Here is an 18,527-nt window from a genome sequence, read left to right on the forward strand (position 1 = left end):
GACAAAGTCCTAGTCTTCTATTCGGACGGTCCTGAGAGTGTTAGTACCAAACAGAGAATTCCAACCAATAGGTAAGAACATTAAATAAAATAACAGTTACACAATACGCTATGGAAAGATCCATAGAAATAAGAAGAAAAACGGGAGTCGCGGATGCAGTTGAAAGAATAACCATGGCTATATAAATGGGCTTGGGCGGGACATATTGCCAGATTGACATATTATAGATGGACCAGAAAGAGTCTGAAATGCCAACGAAGACAAGAGGCATATCGAAGCAGCAGAGGATGACCACCGACTAGGTGAACGGATGATAGATGCATCATACAGATGATACAGTGATAGATGCATCATACAGATGATACAGTGCATCACCACAAATTGGATGCAAGAAGCTCAAGATAGAGATAGGCCGAAAAATTTTGCGGGAGCCATACGTACAGCTGTGGTATACAAATATAGTCGAAATAATGATGAGGGACCAATAGAGATAAATAATAAAAATAATAATTTCCAATATTATAAAACTTTATTTCATGTTACGCTAAAGATCACACATAATCTTACATTTAAATGAAATAACATCATGTCATTGCAATCGCAAATAAATAATATTTTCGGTTTTTGCTACAGTATTACAAATGTCCCAACAATTAAACAAACGTATTAAATAAAAGTAAACATTATACATATAAAATATTTTATAACAAAAATTTAACACATGTGATTATTTACAAGATGTGTCAAGATAGTGTCTGTCGTTTTTGAAGTTCATTTATTATACATGAGAATATTCTTAAACTTGGTTTTATTGTAAATATAATAATATTAATACAATTAAACTAGAATTGTTTTATTAAATAATCTAGAGTAAAGTTAAATAAATTTTTCATTTATATTATAAACAATTTCTAATTATAAGATACTTCTGTAGAAAGATTAAAAATTTTAGAATTTTAAGATATATGTCGCAAGTACCAGTATCGTGATACAAATCTCATCGTGTATTTGGCTGTCTCAGTATCGCTGTATCAGTATCACAACTCTCAATCTTCGTCGTCTACAACTCTATCGTCGCATGCATCTCTGTCGTGAAACAGACACAAATCTCACGATACGTGTATCGCAACTTGTCGCGATACATGTATCGATACCTATCTCAACGTAAATGGAACCCTTAACATAGTACTATTCAGACTGAAAGTGGCTTTAATCATTAGTATATTAATTCACCACTAGCAGCAGCACTAGTTTGCTTTCTCTACAAAACATTTGTTTTGTTGATAATGAAAGTAAAGTAAGTCACTGTTTGTTGAGGTTATATCAATCATTTCTTCTTATTGCGCCGTCTCCTTTCAAAGATTGGCGATCCAAATGGCAACTGTAGCTTTGAAAACTGCTGCAAGAAAAATTTCTGCGGATGAGCGGTCAAACCGTTTTGTCAGGTCCTTCAGCCACGAGTTCGAGCGTCTTCTTACTAATCTTTTGTCCTGTACTTTACCTTCCAATATGATCAATCACTACTGGATTTAATATTAATTATTTTGAGAGTACAATAATTCCTAATTACAAGCATAGGTAATGACTCTTAATTTATGTATCAAATTTGAAAGTTTATATTCAAATTGATCTGTATTGGTTGACGATACAGACAAAGATCCTAACCAATCCAGGGCTAGGCCTAATAAGTTAGAATACTTTCTCCATCCTTCTGCATTGAACAGGCTTGTAACGTATTGTTCTAGATTAGAAGATGAAGATGGAAATTTGAACTCATTTTCTGATGATGAAGCAGCAGAAATGGAGTTTGCGAATAATTAAAAATTAGGAAGCTAGCCCGAAATTCTAGACAGCGACACTAGAAGTGAGAAAGTCTTGGTTTCAATCGTTTTAGAAAATGGGAGATTTCTAGATGTAAGTAAAAAAAAAGAAATCGAAATATCTACATGATCATATGAGCGCTCAGAGCAACAGTGACCTAACCCCAAAAACAAATTTTTGAGATAAATGCAACCTTTGCATTCGTATTTACATTATGCTTATGGGACGGCGCTACAAATTTTGTAGCGCCATTTAGCCAAATACATAGGTAGGTTGTGTAGACCCTTGTTAATCCGAAGATTTAATGTTGCTGCTTTTATTGATATATTAATCTAAAAATGCTCAATTTGTGGCTCATGTCACTGTTGCTCTGAGCGCCTCATATTACAAGAAATTATTTATAATTAAAAAATGATTTTAATAAATTATAAAGATTTATTAAATTAATCACACAAAACCAATGTGAAGTATCATGTATAATATAAAATAAACTAAAAAATATTATGTACTACGTGTCTTCAACAGATTTCTTATTCTTTCGTCGTCTTTTGCTTTTAATATTTGACAAAATTTCGTAGGCTTGTTGAATTTCCATAAATCTTTCTTGTGCAGCTCGCTGCTTTTCTGGATCCTTTACTTTATCTGGATGGAATTCTCTGCTCAGTGCTCTATATTTCAAGGTGATTTCTGACTGACTAGACGTGGGACCTACTCCTAATACTTTATAAGCGTTTTGTTCACCTTGCGGATCGGATAGGTCTATAATCTGTTTCCATATCTCATACCTAGAAACAAGTTATTTTGTTTAAAATAAAAAAAGAATAATTTCGAGAGTGTTTTGTCAAGAATGTATAACGTTGCCCGAGTGTTAGAATATTGCTGTAAGGCCAGCGGTTTACCCCTCAAAAGACGCTTAGAAACAGAATATAGGTACCGACTAATTTTTTGCATTTCGCATTTTCAAGAACAGTACGAATATGTTGACAAGGATATGTGGATTCTATCTTGGTGGAAACATTGACCCAAATATTTAGAATATGCGATTATACATTGCGCTGTAATGTGTACAGCGGATACGGCGCAATGGCGGATCCAGCAACCTTGCAAGGAGGGGGTAATGAAAAAAAATTTTCTCGTCACTCGCGTACGCAGGATTCTTTTTCGGTATGGGCTGTTACTTTATTTTTCTTCATGTACCATGTCCTTTCAAAACGTTGGTTACTACCATAGCTATCTTAATTTTATTCACTGCCACCCTAAATCAACCACGAAGTGCTTTTTCGTCTTGGACTGCGTTTGCCTTCTATTTTCACTTGCATAATATTTTGTTGCAACCTATATTTGAAACTTCTCATTACATGTCCAAAATACTCCACTTTTCTCTTCTTGATGCCTTCTATAATCTCAGTAGCCTTGCTGAGACGTTCTATTATTGTGGAGTTTCGAATCTTCTTCACCCAAAATACTTTTAAAATTCTTCTATAGAACCACATTTCGAAAGCCTCAAGGCGATTTAGGTAAGTAGATCGATTTTATTCACAGTCCAAGACTCGACACCATACAGTAAGACCGAGCAACACGTACTTTGGAGAAGGAATTCTGTTTTATGTTTCATTCCGTTATTCAGTTGTCAACAGGACAAAAAACTCTATTTATTTTCAATCGTAATTATCTCTTTCTTAAAAAAAGGCGACACCAGGCGATGTCTCAAGGAGGGGGCAATTGACCCCATTGACCCCCCCTTGGATCCGCGCCTGATACGGCGGTATAAGCGCGCGGCACATAGAAATATTTATTTAAATGGACCCCGGAACACTCCTTATGGAAAAGTGGTGCCGGTCAAATTTAACGAAAGTTTGGTCAATGATAGTTCTCAGTGAGTAGATTAAAATAGTCAATGGCAGATGGGTCTGAAAAACTATTATTCTCGAGCTACAGCCTTCTGAAATTTTTAAATTCAGGTACTCTGTTTACGTTAATTGCACTAATTTACGGTCAAGTGAATGAAAATATATATTATTGAAAGAAGAGAGACTCATTTTCTTCATGCACTATGCGTGTTGCAATTTGAGTTCGTGGTTAAAAAGTGATGCATTGTATTTTAGTCTTCAGAAAACCTCCTAAAAGTACTCAGAAAACTGAAGAAGTGTCATTGAAAATGTGTTGCTACAGCGACATAAGAATTATCATGTTTTCATGAATGGTTCATACTTATCCAATACCAGCAAAGCTGCAGTTTCACCTTATCTTTAGAAAACTACTGAACAGCTGCGGATCTAGGGGGGAATAAGGTAATTCCGCCCGTAACACGGTCCAGAATTAAAGAAAAAATTGTTGAAACAAAAAATATATTAGCTGACATGTAACTTACACAAAACACGTAACACACGTAATACTTACACGTTACACAAAATAAAATTCGAACAAAGAGGGCAATGGAATGGTCCATGTTGGTATTAACCCTAAGAGACCGAATAACCAACACAGAATTGCGCTGTAGATCAGGAGTAGATCAGACCTTAAAATGGAACTGGGCAGGGCATATGGCGCTACGAGCTAAGATCAAAGTCATAGACGGCATTGAAAGACGCTGTAACCTAAAATGGAAATGGGCTGGACAGGTTGCCAGAATGAAGGGTGGAAGATGGACTCGCAAACTAGTTGAATGGAGACGAAGAGCCGATAAACGTAGCAAAGGAAGACCACCAACACAATAGCAAGATGACTTACGAAAGACAACAAAAAACTGGGCAGAAAACACAAGATAGAACACTTTGGAGACAAACAGAGGAGGCCTATCTCCAGCAGTAGATCGAGAGATGATGATGATGAGAGCATATCGCGCGAACGAAGGACGGCAGATGAACGAAACGTATTCTCGAGTAGAGACCCAGACAGGACGCCTGTCGAAGCAGAGGACGACCACCAACAAGATGGACAGATGACTTGAAGAGGATATGTCAAAATTGGATGCAAACGACTCAGGACAGGGATTTGTGGGGTAAACTACGGAAGGCCTACGTTCAGTAGTGGACAAGTATACGGTGAATGATGATGAAACTTACTACAGACAGACAGATTCAACCCAATCAACTCGACAGTTAGGGAAAATTAAGGTAACTTATTGCACATGTTTTTATGCAGTTTGGGTTTATCTATTTTCTGTATTTAGGTGTTGGTGTTTTATTGGCAGTTGCCCCTTCTCCCAAAGCAAACGTTCCGCCACTGCTAGTAAAGCGCCTTCAAAAAATTGAGGAACAACCACAATAAGTGCTGCTAGAACAGAACAAGACATCTCACGTTTTCACGCATGCAGAATAGAGTGTCTCTAAAAATCATTAGATAAGCCGACGAAGCAGTAGTTTTTGCAAATAGCTTAGTTAGATGATTTGCAAAGAATAAGCTTCAGCCTATCGGATGTGAGTTGAGAAAATGGGCTTGATCTCAATACGAAAAGAAGAAACCAAGAACATACATGGTAGTAGGTAAACGCGAAATTATAATTACAATTTTCTATGGAAAAATCGGGTTTATACCAACTTCGACTATCTGTACGTTAAGATTTTGCTGATTTCGGTTAGATGCATCATATGTCGTGTTAACTAACGACCTATCGGGATACTTCAGGAGCAATGGCGGAACATTTGCCTTTGGGGAAGAGGCGACTTCCAATAAAACACCAAATACTCGATAAATAAAATAGATAAACCCAAACTTCTTCTTCAAGTGCCATCTTCGTTCCGAAGGTTGGCGATCATCAGGGCTATACGTATTTTCGAAACTGCTGACCGAAACAATTCGTTGTTGCTACAGCTATACCATTCCCGTAGATTCTTTAGCCAGGAGTTTCGTCTTCTTCCTATGGATCGTTTTCCTGCTATCTTCCCCTGCATAATTATTCGAAGCAGTTCATATCTTTCGCCTCTTGTAATGTATCCCAAGTATTGCAGTTGTCGTTTTTTGATTGTAAATATGACTTCCTTTTCTTTATTCATTCTTCTCAAGACCTCGATGTTTGTGACTCTCTCCGTCCATGATATTCTCAAGATTCTGCGATACATCCACAGTTCAAATGCCTCCAATTTTTGATATCAATCTTTTTCAGCGTCCATGACTCCATTCCGTAGAACAGCACAGAAAGTACGTAACATCTCATCACGCGAAGTTTCATTTCGAGGCTCAAATCTCTTCCACAGAACACTCTCTTCATTTTAGTGAATATGGATCTGGCTTTTTCTATTCTTATTTTGATTTCTGCCGAGCTATCGTTGTCTTCATTTACAAAAGTGCCTAAATATTTGTATTTGCTAACTCGATCGATAATTTCATTGTGTAAATACAAATTTTGGACATTTCGTGTTGATTTCGATATTACCATAAATTTAGTTTTCTTTATGTTCAAAGATAGTCCACATTCTTCGCTGCAGTCTGCTATCTTATTCACCAATGTCTGTAGCTCTTCAAGTGTTGCTGCGATCAGAACGGTGTCGTCGGCAAATCTCAGATTGTTTGTTCTAACACCATAAACCCAAACTACATAATAGATATAGGTAATAACATGTGCAATAGGTTCCCTTTATTTTCCTAACTGTCAAGTTAATTGGGTTGAATTTGTCTGTCTGTAGTAAGTTTTATGTAAGCTAACATATTTCAACGTGTAAAAATCATGTTTCAACATTTTTTTCTTAAATTTTGGACCATGTTACGGAGGCAATTTCCCTATTCTCCCCCTAAATCCGCCACTGTTCAATAGTTTTCTGAAGATAAGGTGGAACTGCACCTATGCTGGAATTGGATAAGTATGAAGCATTCATGAAAACATGATAATTGTTGTGTCACTCTAGCAGCACATTTTCTATCGCACTTCTTTAGTTTTCTGAGGACTTTCGGAGGTTTTGTGAAGCATCTATTTTTGACCACGAATTCATATGCCACACGCAAATATGCATGACCAAAATGAGTCTGTCTTCTTTCAGTAATAGATATTTTCATTCACTTGACCGTGAATTAGTGCACTTACGTAAACCGAGTACCTACCTGAATTTAAGAACTTCAGAAGGCTGTAGCTCGAAAATAATAGTTTTTCAGACCTAGGTGCCATGGACTTTTTTAATCTACTTACTAAAGACTATCATTGACCAAAGTTTCGTTAAATTTGACCGCGACCACTTTTCCATAAGGAGTGTTGCGGGGTCCTTTAAAACTTTCTTTTTTATCTAGATAGAAAGCACTTATCCTTGAAACCACTTATTCTTACTTGTACTTAAAGGCTTAAGGATTATCAAGCTTTTTGTAGATTTGCAATTTTATTTAGAAATTTTTTAGAAAAAGTCCAAAAAATCACTAATTAAGGCACTTTTTTAACAAAAAATTGCAAATAACTCGAAAAGGAAGTATTTTTCGAAAAATTATCACGAGAGAAAATTATTATTTCGATGAGATAGGTACACCTAAAAAATTGGTTTCGAAGCAATTCGGTAAAAATTTTTTTGTGTATAAGTTATTTTTTAATAACAATTACCGGCCCACTTGGAAAAATAAAAAAATAAACTAAAACGGGAAAGTTTCCAGGATTTTGCTGTATACCATGTAGTTAAAAAACTCTAACAACATCGAAGTAAAAATCTCTTTAGTAGCAGGTATAATTTAATAACAAATCTTAAAAATCCAAATGGATTACATAAATTTGTTCAGAACGAACGTTTTCGTACTTATCAATCCATCGTCAGTGAACTCATGTACTTGCAAAATATCCCCAAAACCAAACAGTGGTTATATGTAGAATTCAATTTAGGTACATTCTTAAATCGGAAAATTGCAAAGACTTGCAGCCAATGTTAGCGGATACCTTCCGGGAACATTACGAAACCCTACCCGAAATCTTAGACAACCATCTTAGTCAACTGCAGTCTGCGAAGTCTGTACTTGGCAGTTAAAAACTATTTTAATATTTTGGGCAGTTCTATTATTAAATTGGTATCCGATGCCCCTGGATGTCCGATGAAATATTACCGCCCCCTACGATATCAAAATATTTTTTAGCCATTGTATGGGCTTGTAAAACATTTAGTCCTTATTTATACAGCATATCTTTTGAATTTTTTTTTAACGAAAAATTGACAATCGAAAACGAAAAAAACTTGTTAAAAAACGAAAAAAAAAACGAAATCGACAATCTATCGTACTTTGGTAGAGCCTATTATGACTTATGGGGCAGAAGTTTGGCAGATGACAAAAAAAGATAGAAAAAAAATAGAAGTAGTAGAAATGGATTATCTAAGGAGAGCGTGTGGTATATCTAAAAAAGATCACATCAGGAATGAAGATATTAGAAGGAGGACACATACTGTATATTCCAGTGAAGATAGAATTGAAACTAGACAACTAGTGTGGTATGGTCACGTGAAACGAATGAATGAAGATAGATGGCCAAAGAAAGCTTTGAATTACATACTACATCAAAGAAGAAGAAGGGGAAGACCTTCAGTTGCCTGGGAAGAAAATGTACGGCACATCATGAAAGACAGAGCCATCAAAGAAGACGAATGGATGGACAGAAAACGATGGCGGTCGAAATGCGAGAAGCGGCAGAGGCTGTAGGAACCTCGCTTATAGATATAGATAGATCTTTTGAAATTATATACGAGCATAAACTTCTAATATGGTTATTTAATTTAAATGAACCCAACCCCAAATTATTACAACCGGATTAAAATTGGAAGAATTTAACTAAACTATAAAATATAAACTAAACTATAAAATAAAAAATACTTTAATAAAAATATTAATGCAATGGAAACAAAGTCAAATATAAGCAATCCCAGTGACATAGATTTTAATGTCGACCAATCTTTAGCTGAAATTAACCAAGACATAATGTAGTTGATGAAAATGTAGTAAATGAAACTAAATTCTCGATAACAATGAGATCACAAACATGAGAAAAAGAGGATGCACAAAAATAGAAAATAAAATAAAAAAAAATTAAAAAGATAATCAAAGTAGACTTCTCATACAAATATTTGGAATTATAATAATTTTTAATAAAAGAAAAACAAAACACAAACATTTTGAAACAATTTTCTTGTGATATGTTTAACTTAACTATTATTTTATATTGGATTAAATCACAATTGATTGTAATGGTGTGTATTGGAACCAGACGGCAACAGTAGGTCTTCAAAATTTCAACGAAACAGAAGATTTCTCAATTAAAAAGGAGTAAGGCAGGGTTATACAGGGTGTTTCATTAATAATTGTCCATATAGTAACTGGAGAAACCTTAGCACAAAATACGAAGATTTACCCTAAAACACTTAAATAAAATGTGGTTCCTTACTGAGTTACAGGGTGTTTTATCTAAAAATTTAAAAACTATTTTTGCTCAGCATTTTAAAACTATTCGACCTATCCTTTTCATATTTGGCAGGAAGTATAGGCACTATACAAACTACTAAATTATGTTAAACAAACGTTTCTATCTATTACGAGAGGCGTACGACGGGGGAAAGTGAATGGTTGACCCTTTCCAAATTCTACGCCACTGGCGGAATTGCTATTTTAGTTCAATTTTTCGATTCTCCAATACTTTCTATGAAAATAATATTCTCTTCATTCGTAACGATAAAGTTATTAGTTTTCGAGATATTTGAAGTTAAAAATGAAACGACACGGTTATTTTGATTAATGTATTGTGTCGCTTCATTTTTAGTTTCAAATATCTCGAAAACTAATCATTTTATCGTTACGAATGAAGAGTATATTATTTACATAAAAAGTATTGAAAAATCAAAAAATTACACTAAAATAGCAATTTCGTCAGTGACGTAGAATTTGGGAAGAGTCAACCAGCCACTATCCCCTGTCGTACGCCTCTGGTAGAGGCTAGAAACGTTTATTTATCTTAATATAGTAGGGTGTTCAGTACCTACACTTTCTGCCAAGTATGATAAGGATACTCCAAATAGTTTTAAAGTACTGGGTACAAATACTTTTTAAATGTTAATCATATGAATCATATCATAAATTAATCAAAATAACTGTACCGTTTCATATTTAACTTCAAATATTTTGAAAACTAATGACTTTATCGTTACCAATGAGGAGTATATTATTTACGTAGAAAGTATTGGAGAATCTAAAAATGGCACTAAAATAGTAATTCCACCAGTGGCGTAGAATTTGAGAAGGGTCAACCATTCACTATCCCCTGTCGTACGCCTCTGGTAGCAGCTAGAAACGTTTGTTTATCATAATTTAGTAGGGTGTATAGTAGTCGCACTTTCTGCCAAGTATGAAAAGGATACGTCAAATAATTTTAAAATGCGGAGCAAAAATAGTTTTTAAATTTTTAGATAAAACACCCTGTAACTCAGTAAGGGACCACATTTTATTTAAATGTTTTGGGTTAAATCTTCGTATTTTGTGCTAAGGTTTCTCCGGTTACTATATGGACAATTATTAATGAAACACCCTGTATACTTTCTACAATGTTGTTTAACATATACGTCGAAAAAACCTTCGCAGAAGCAGTGGCAGACTCTAATAAGGGTATTAAAGTAAACGGCCTAATTATTACCAACATCAGGAATGCCGATGACACAGCGATAATGGCAGAACATCGAAGATTTTTAATGCCTTTTATATCTAACTTTTGCAAGTGAAGCTGTGGGTTTGAAAATTAATATAAAGAAGGCAAAAACAATGATTATAGGTAGAAATAATTACCCAAACGCAAATATATATGTCGCTGGAGAAGAAATCGAACAACTCCGTCTGTCTAAATCCTTAGGTTGTTGCTGAACGAGACCGAGAACGAGACTGAAATAAAGAGCAGAGTAGAAAAAGCTTCGTAAATTTCTTCGTAAATCCTTTTTTGAGGCTTCGTAAATTTCTGACTTATCGCAAGTTGCATTTCAACTTGAGATAAAAAATACTGAAGTGTTCGGCCTGTTCTTTTAACAAATTTAAACTCCTGTGGTGCCTGCGCTGAACGATTAGAATATCATGGACTGTCAGAGTCAGAAATGAGAAAGTATTAAAAAGAGCGATAGGGAACATTTTGCTTATGTAAAAAGTAAAAATACTGCATACTTACGAGGAGAACGATACACTTTTCAGCAGATGGTGCTCGAAGGAAAGATAGAGATTAACCCTAGAATACGGGTCATTCGTCAATTTTAGGACGCTCATAATACATTGGGCATTTTTGTCCACTCTCGTTTATTTTAACGATTTCCCCAATTGAGTACCTTCCACATTAGTATTGAGCTTGATAATGTGGCAGAGAGACGGTTGTTATAATTTCCGATTCTAAGACCATTTTTCGTCGTTTGGTTAGTAAATTTTACGAAGTAAGTAAATTTAAAAATTTAGGTAAATTGTTTTTGAGATTACATAATATACTATTTAATATTTGAGCTTTTCTTATTGGAATGTCAAATACAAAGTTTTTGTCCGCAAAACAACTGAAGGAGGAAGCGGTACGTATTATGAACGGGGAAGAGAGTGATCCAGATCAGTTTGAAGATAGTGATAGTGACTGGGAAGAGGACAATTTGGAAACTGAATCCTATGGCCCCGATAGCAGTCATAGTCATGGCGATAAACAGATACAACCCCGCAAGTTTACGTCGAAATATTCGCCAAGACATAGCTGAAATCCTCAACATAACTAAAGGAGATGATGCGAATATGACCCAGAAAAATAAGAGGAAGTCTTGTTTCTACTATCCAGGCAAAAAAGGCACATGACCACCAACTATTGCAAGGAGTGCAAGAAGCCAATTTGCGGAGAATACCGAGGAGGTATTTGTAACATATGTTCCTAAAAATACCAAAATTATGTTTGTTTCATAATTTTATAATTTTATTTTTATTCTAAGAATCTTAATTGTTTTCTATACACTGAATAAACAATTCAAAGTAAAAAATATAGGCTTGTTTCTATGGAGTAGTAAAATTTACGATAGTCCCGTATTTACGTTTGGTAAAAACGGTCCCGTATTCTAGGGTTAAGAGTGGTCTAAGACGTATAAAGATGTCATGGCTACGAAATGCTTCGCAATACTGCTAAAAACAGAATAATTTAATCCTGACTGTCTAAAATCTGACCTGACATTTTATTTTCTTTTAGGTATTGACTGAAAATCGAAACGTCAATAAAACTGTAAAATGTAATTTTGATTACAATCAATTGTGGTTCAATCCCATATCAAATAATATATAAAATAAACAGAACATAAACAGATCATCAGGTACCAAAGACACAATGATGTATTTCGTCGATAGTACTTGACTTGAGAAGACACATGGCAGATAATCCTCATAATATATTGGTAAGGTTAGATTATAATATAATAACAACAATTTCCATTAACATCATTGTAGATATAATTAATTTCGACGAAAATACAAAAATAGAAATATTATCAAATACCGTGAAATTAACAAACTCATAAAAAGAAAAATTAAACAGGCCAAAGAATCCTGGCTCGAGAATTCATGTAAAGAAATAGAAGACCTCCAAAAAAAGCATGACAGTTTCAACCTCCACAAGAAACTTAAATATACCTCCGGAATTAGAAAACAGAAAAATGCTCACGTACTTAAAACCGCAGACGGAAAAATTTGTGATCACGAACAACAGTGCAAAGAATGGGAGAGACACATCAGTGACCTTTTTGACGATGCTTCTCGAGAAAATGCTCCAAATACTACCTGTGACAACCAATTAGACAGAGGTCCCAGTATACTGAAGTCAGAAGTCATAAAAGCAATACAACAAGCCAAAAACAATAAAGCACCTGGACCAGATCAAATCCCTGTTGAGCTACTTAAACTTTTGGATGAGGAAAACATTACCTACTTGACTACTTTCTTTAACAAAATTTACAACGAAGGAAAATTACCACATGATTGGTTGGAGTCATTACCAAAGAAAAGCAGGCCCACCAAATGCAGCGATTTTAGACTAATCAGTTTGATGAGTCACACACTTAAGATACTTTTACGTATTATACAAAACCGAGTATTCCTTCTGTGCGAAACTAGAATGGGTAATAAGCAATTTGGATTTAGAAATGGTCTAGGAACTAGAGAAGCACTATTTTGTATGCGCGTTCTATTACAAAAAAGTTGTGAATTCCGAAAGAACGTTTATGTTTGTTTCATCGACTTCGAGAAGGCATTCGACCGAGTACAACATGATACACTTTTCGATTGCCTGCAAGCAGCAGGACTTGACCACTACGATATAAGACTGCTGAAATACTTATATTACAATCAAGTAGCCTCTATTCAAATTGGAGACAGTCGTACTGAAAAACTGCCGATAAAACGTGGAGTACGACAAGGTTGTGTTTTATCACCCACCCTTTTTAATCTGTACTCTGAAGAAATCTTTAGGGAGGCTTTGGATGACAGACAAGAGGGAGTAAGGCTAGGCGGAGAAGTAATCAACAATATTAGATACGCTGACGATACAGCCATTCTTGCTGAAAATTTACAAGATCTTCAGACACTACTAAATCTAGTCAGTGAAACAAGCTATCGGAGAGGCCTTAAAATCAACATTTCAAAAACAAAGTGGATGGCAGTTGGAAAGATTAATATAGATCAAGGTCAGCTTTCTCTTGATGGAGAGGAGTTAGAACGGGTAAATCATTTCAAGTACCTTGGCAGCTGGTTAAATGTAAATTGTGACTCTGATGAAGAGATAATAACTAGGATCGAAATATCACGGAAGGCTTTTATGACCTGGAAACCAGTTTTATGTAATAGAAACCTGTCAATGAATATTCGAAAGAAGGTGCTGAAATGTTATGTGTGGTCTATCCTATTGTATGGTTGTGAGACATAGACGTTAAAAACCACAATGCTAAACAAAATAGAAGCATTCGAATTGTGGTGCTATCGACGAATCCTAAAGATATCATGGGTTTCGCACACTTCCAATGAAGATGTTCTTCAAATGATGAATTCGGAACGTCTGCTCATAAGCATCATAAAGAGGAGAAAAACAGAATACTTCGGCCATATAATTAGAGGACCTAAATACCATCTGCTTCGCCTTATAATACAAGGAAAAGTGGAGGGAAAGAGATGGATTGGTCGAAAGAAGCTTTCATGGCTGCGTAATATTAGACAATGGTGTGGCTGCACAGTAGAAGAATTATTTCGCGCAGCAGCCGATAGAGAGAGATTTCAGGAAATTGTAAACATGATGACGGCCAACGTCTGAATACAGACACGGCACCTAAAGAAGAAGAAGATATAATTAACTTACCACCCGTGATGCTGTGCGTATACATAAATATCGTGAAGAGATTGTTTCAGATCAGTCCACCAAGGTGACGTAAAGAAGTGATGTAGTGCTTCATGAATCGGTATCTCATCTCCGTTAGAGTCTGTTATTTTTCCATTAAAGTAAAAGTAAGAACTCCACAAAGCACAGTATATCGCAGCACAAAAAAATAAAATTGACATCCTCGTGCAAAAAGATCTCTTCTTTCTGGGAGTTCTTCTCCATTCTTTTGAAAACGTGTCAAAAGCTAGACCGGAACAAAATACCATTATGCTGAGCCAGGTGCTGTCATCGAAAAAGTACCATCGGGATGAGTAGGTGATATATGATACTGCTATTGAAATCCAAGGTTTTCCTCGTTCGCGTCCTATATTTCCTACTATCCATACACCTGCAAAATATGCAACATTATTTAAATTTAATTAAAAGTTAATTTAATTAATTTAATTTTAGTTTAACTAAAAGTATTTTCAACGAATCTTAATAGATACAGGAAAGATTGAGTTCCTTGGCTCAATCTTCTTTCGCCAAAACTCAATTCGTCCCGTAACAGGGCCCGGCCGGGACGACAATGAAACATAGTCATGATTTTTTGAAAAATATAATACAAAGAAAGGACCAGGCAACACTCCTTATGGAAAAGTGGTCCCGGTCAAATTTGATGAAAGTTTGGTCAATGATACTTCTTGATGTGTAGATTAAAAAAGTCCATGGCACCTGGGTCCGAATAACTACTATTCTCGAGTTACAGCCTTCTGAAGTTATTGGATTCGAGTGCTCGGTTTACGTTAAGTGCACTAATTTACGGTTAAGTGAACGAAAATATTTATTATTAGAAGAAGAGAAACTCATGTTCTTCATACATACTTGCGTGTTGTATATGAATTCGTGGTCAAAAATAGTTGGATCGTATTTTAGTCTTCAGAACACCTCCGAAAAGTCTTCAGAAAACTAAAGAAGTGCGGTATAAAATGTGCTGCTAGATCGATATAAGCATTATCATGTTTTCATGAATGCTTCTCAGTTATGCAATACTGCAGTTCGGCTTTATCTTTAGAAAACTACTGAACATTGGCGGATCTAGGGGGGATAGCGGTAATTCCACCGGTAACATGGTCCAGAATTAATGAAATAACTTTATTTAACGACAATGAACGAGATGCAGCCATCAAAACACATTTATAACCAAAGAGCGGATAGTGTGACGAAAAGACGTAAGCCCAGAGCACGGGCGCCTATATAAAAAATTTTAGGGGGGGGGGCAAACGTGAAGATGTTGCACATTATATTTTGTATACTTTGAATAACCATATATGCATAATATATTCAAAGCATCCGAAAAGCCATTGGGGCCACGGACCCTACTGCCCATGGGTATGGGCGCCCATGGCCCAGAGTACGATTTAAGGACCAGAGAAGATGAGTTACGGGTGTTAAGAGTACGAAATCGGAAAACCAAGGCGGAGGATAGAAAGGAATGGAAGCTGATTCTCGAACAGGCCGAGGTCCACCGAGGGTTCTACAGCCAATGATGATGAGCTTTTTAATACAAAATATTACGGATCATAATGTTGTAGGGTTACTTTTATAACAACTATAATATTCATACTTAGGTATAATCATAATAAACTTTTCTCTCTGTATTTTTTTAAGCGAACAAAAATGAAATATGATTTTTCATTTCGTCTCTTTACTTAAATGGTTAGATATAATCCTGATACTTATATTACGCATTTGCAATAGGCAAAGACTAAGTCACATCTTCAAAAGCTACTACGCAGATTTGTCACTAGATGGCACATAACTTTCAGCACTTGAGTTGTCTCAATGACAGTTTAAAGGTTTGTTGATACTATGAGTTTTCAACTATCAAACACATATTACACAAGTTTATTTCAAAATATTTCTAAACTACCTATACCATTTGTTAGCGATTTTTTTAGTTATTAGTATTTATTAATATCTATATAAAGTTCATAGTGTTAGTTTATTTCAGTTCAGTTAGTTCAGTTCAGTTAGTTCAGTAGTGTTAGTATTCATTAGTTGTTAGTATAAACTTTTTTTTTTGTAAGCATTTATTAGCAATCAGAATTACATATTCTATAAGCTAATTTGATAACAAGTACAATAACATATATCAATGTATTATTGTACACTAAAATGGCGTTATGAGGTACATCACCCAGCGGTTTCACCTCAGTTTCAGCGAAGATCTATGGGTGTATATAGATCTATAAGTATAAACTTTAATAAATATTTATAGATCATATTTGACATACGAGGGTTGGCCAAGTACCTAAGAGGTGGAGGCCATGAAACTAAAAGAAGAAGAAGAAGAAGATCATATTTGACTGGAAACAATACTATGGCTCACAGACAGCCTAGGTTGCGATGTTTTGCATGCGATAGACAATTTATTCCCCGACAATTAGCTCACAGAAACGGAGATGAAAATAATATTAAACGTGAAATAGCTGTCGTAAGACGTGAATCACTGAATCTTCCACCCTTGGAATTGAATGAAGCTTCAAAACTGTGCATTAACTGTAATAATTCCATTAGAAATGAAATATCGTTACTGAAAGAGGATCCAACTGGCCTTAAACTTAATGTGTTAACACAAACCGCTAATGCTATATGTTTATTTTGTAATGCTACTAATGATATTCAGCGAACGTCAATGTCCCGTAGGGTGAACATTTTTATCAAAAGAAATATTTTCGTACCTTACGACGTCAGAGTCTGTGTATATAGGGCATTTAAATGAAAAGGGCCTATTTCCTGATATTTTGTTACCTGGTCTAGGTTTCACTAAACGACCATATAAAATCAAAGGTCCAGAATTTGCATTGTTCTTAGGCGAACTTAGAATCTGCGCTGCTAAAGAAATAAAAGGTCTAAATATTGACAATTTAGATCAGAGGTCGGCAAAGTGGCGCCCGCGGGCGCCACTGCGCCCTTCAATAAATATTATTGCGCCCTTAAACTATTGTTAATTTAGACAAGAAATTCAAAACGTATATTTTTTATACGTTTATATTTATATATTTGTTAGGTCAAAAAATAGTTGGCGCCCGCCATGAATTTTTAATTTAGTATTTCACTCTTTACATTAAAAACGTTGCCGACCTCTGATTTAGATAATAAAGATTTTCAATGTTTGGCTCCAGTAACTAAAGGACAATTCGAGGAACTATTCACTTATTGTGATCCTGTTTTCGAAAACGGTAAAGACAGATATATTAATAAAAGAGATTTACTGATGTTACTATGTAAGTTGAGACAAGGTTTTAGTGACAGTTTTCTCAGGGTTTTGTTTGGTTATAATACTAGACAATATATTAGTATAACAGTAGAACGTGTTAGAAGATCACTAATTCAAAGGTTTGTTGTGCAAAAGATTGGGCCCCAATCAATACCAAGGAATCAATTCATTCAGCAACATGTAACGGCTTACTCTAATATTTTGTACAATCCGAATCCGAATGAACCAAAGGTGATTGCATTAGTAGATACAACATATGCCTACTTACATAAAAGCAACTGTTTTCAAGTACTTCGACAATCTTATTCAATGCACAAAAGTAGACATGTTTTAAAACCAACATTAGTTGTAGCATTGATGGCTATATTTTATCGATTTTTGGACCATACTTTTCTGATTCGTACAATAATGATGCCAACATTCTTCAACATTAATTTAACAGAGATGGAAATGATTTAAGAGATTGGTTCCAAAATGGAGACATACTCCTGGTAGACAGAGGATATCGAGATTGTATACCATTTTTACAATTACTAGGTATCGAACATAAGATGCCAGCCCTTTTGTCACGTGGACAAAAGCAACTTTCAACTGAAGATGCTAATAACTCACGCATTATTACGAAAAATCGATGGATTGTAGAAGGAAGAAATGGTCATTAACGCTCTGTCTTTAAATTCTTTGCCAATCCTATAAACATGCACCATGCAAAAAAACTAAATGATTCTTACCGTATTGCTGGTGCACTATTAAATAAGTGTCACCCACCGATGCACATGCAAGGTGCTACAGCTGAAGCAGCTGAACAGATATTACAGAGGTTACTAATTCACAATGTTGTACAAGCTAGAATTGAGACTGATAATCTGATTAGAAGAAATGGTCAATGGAGAAGGCTTCATAATCATGATTTTGCTAACTTTCCTGTTTTCGACTTAGACTACCTAAAAGACCTTACGATTGGGATATATCAAATTAAACTGACACCATCTTACATACAAGATAAAATACTAAGAGAAAATGACGAAGAGCTTCAAATTGATGAGAATAGGTTTGAACCGGGATTCGTAAGATTTCGAATATTTTCTAGGTTTCGGCAAGCTACAAAACACCAAGTATTCATTTCCTATACGGTTG

General features: G+C 35.2%; 1 protein-coding gene across 1 annotated transcript in view; it reads right to left on the reverse strand.

Annotated features, from left to right (window-relative positions):
- Positions 1-510: 510 nt before the first annotated feature.
- Positions 511-18,527, reverse strand: part of LOC114331005 (dnaJ homolog subfamily C member 22) — an 89,316-nt gene continuing 71,299 nt past the window's right edge. The window contains exons 3-4 of the mRNA XM_028280459.2: positions 14,108-14,516; positions 511-2,606 (exon numbers count right to left, since the gene is read on the reverse strand). Of these exons, the coding sequence (XP_028136260.1) occupies positions 2,330-2,606; positions 14,108-14,516 (686 nt within the window). The 3' untranslated portion in view covers positions 511-2,329. The remainder of the gene's footprint in view (positions 2,607-14,107; positions 14,517-18,527) is intronic.

This window comes from Diabrotica virgifera, chromosome 7, assembly GCF_917563875.1.
Source record: "Diabrotica virgifera virgifera chromosome 7, PGI_DIABVI_V3a".
Classification (NCBI taxonomy): domain Eukaryota; kingdom Metazoa; phylum Arthropoda; class Insecta; order Coleoptera; family Chrysomelidae; genus Diabrotica; species Diabrotica virgifera.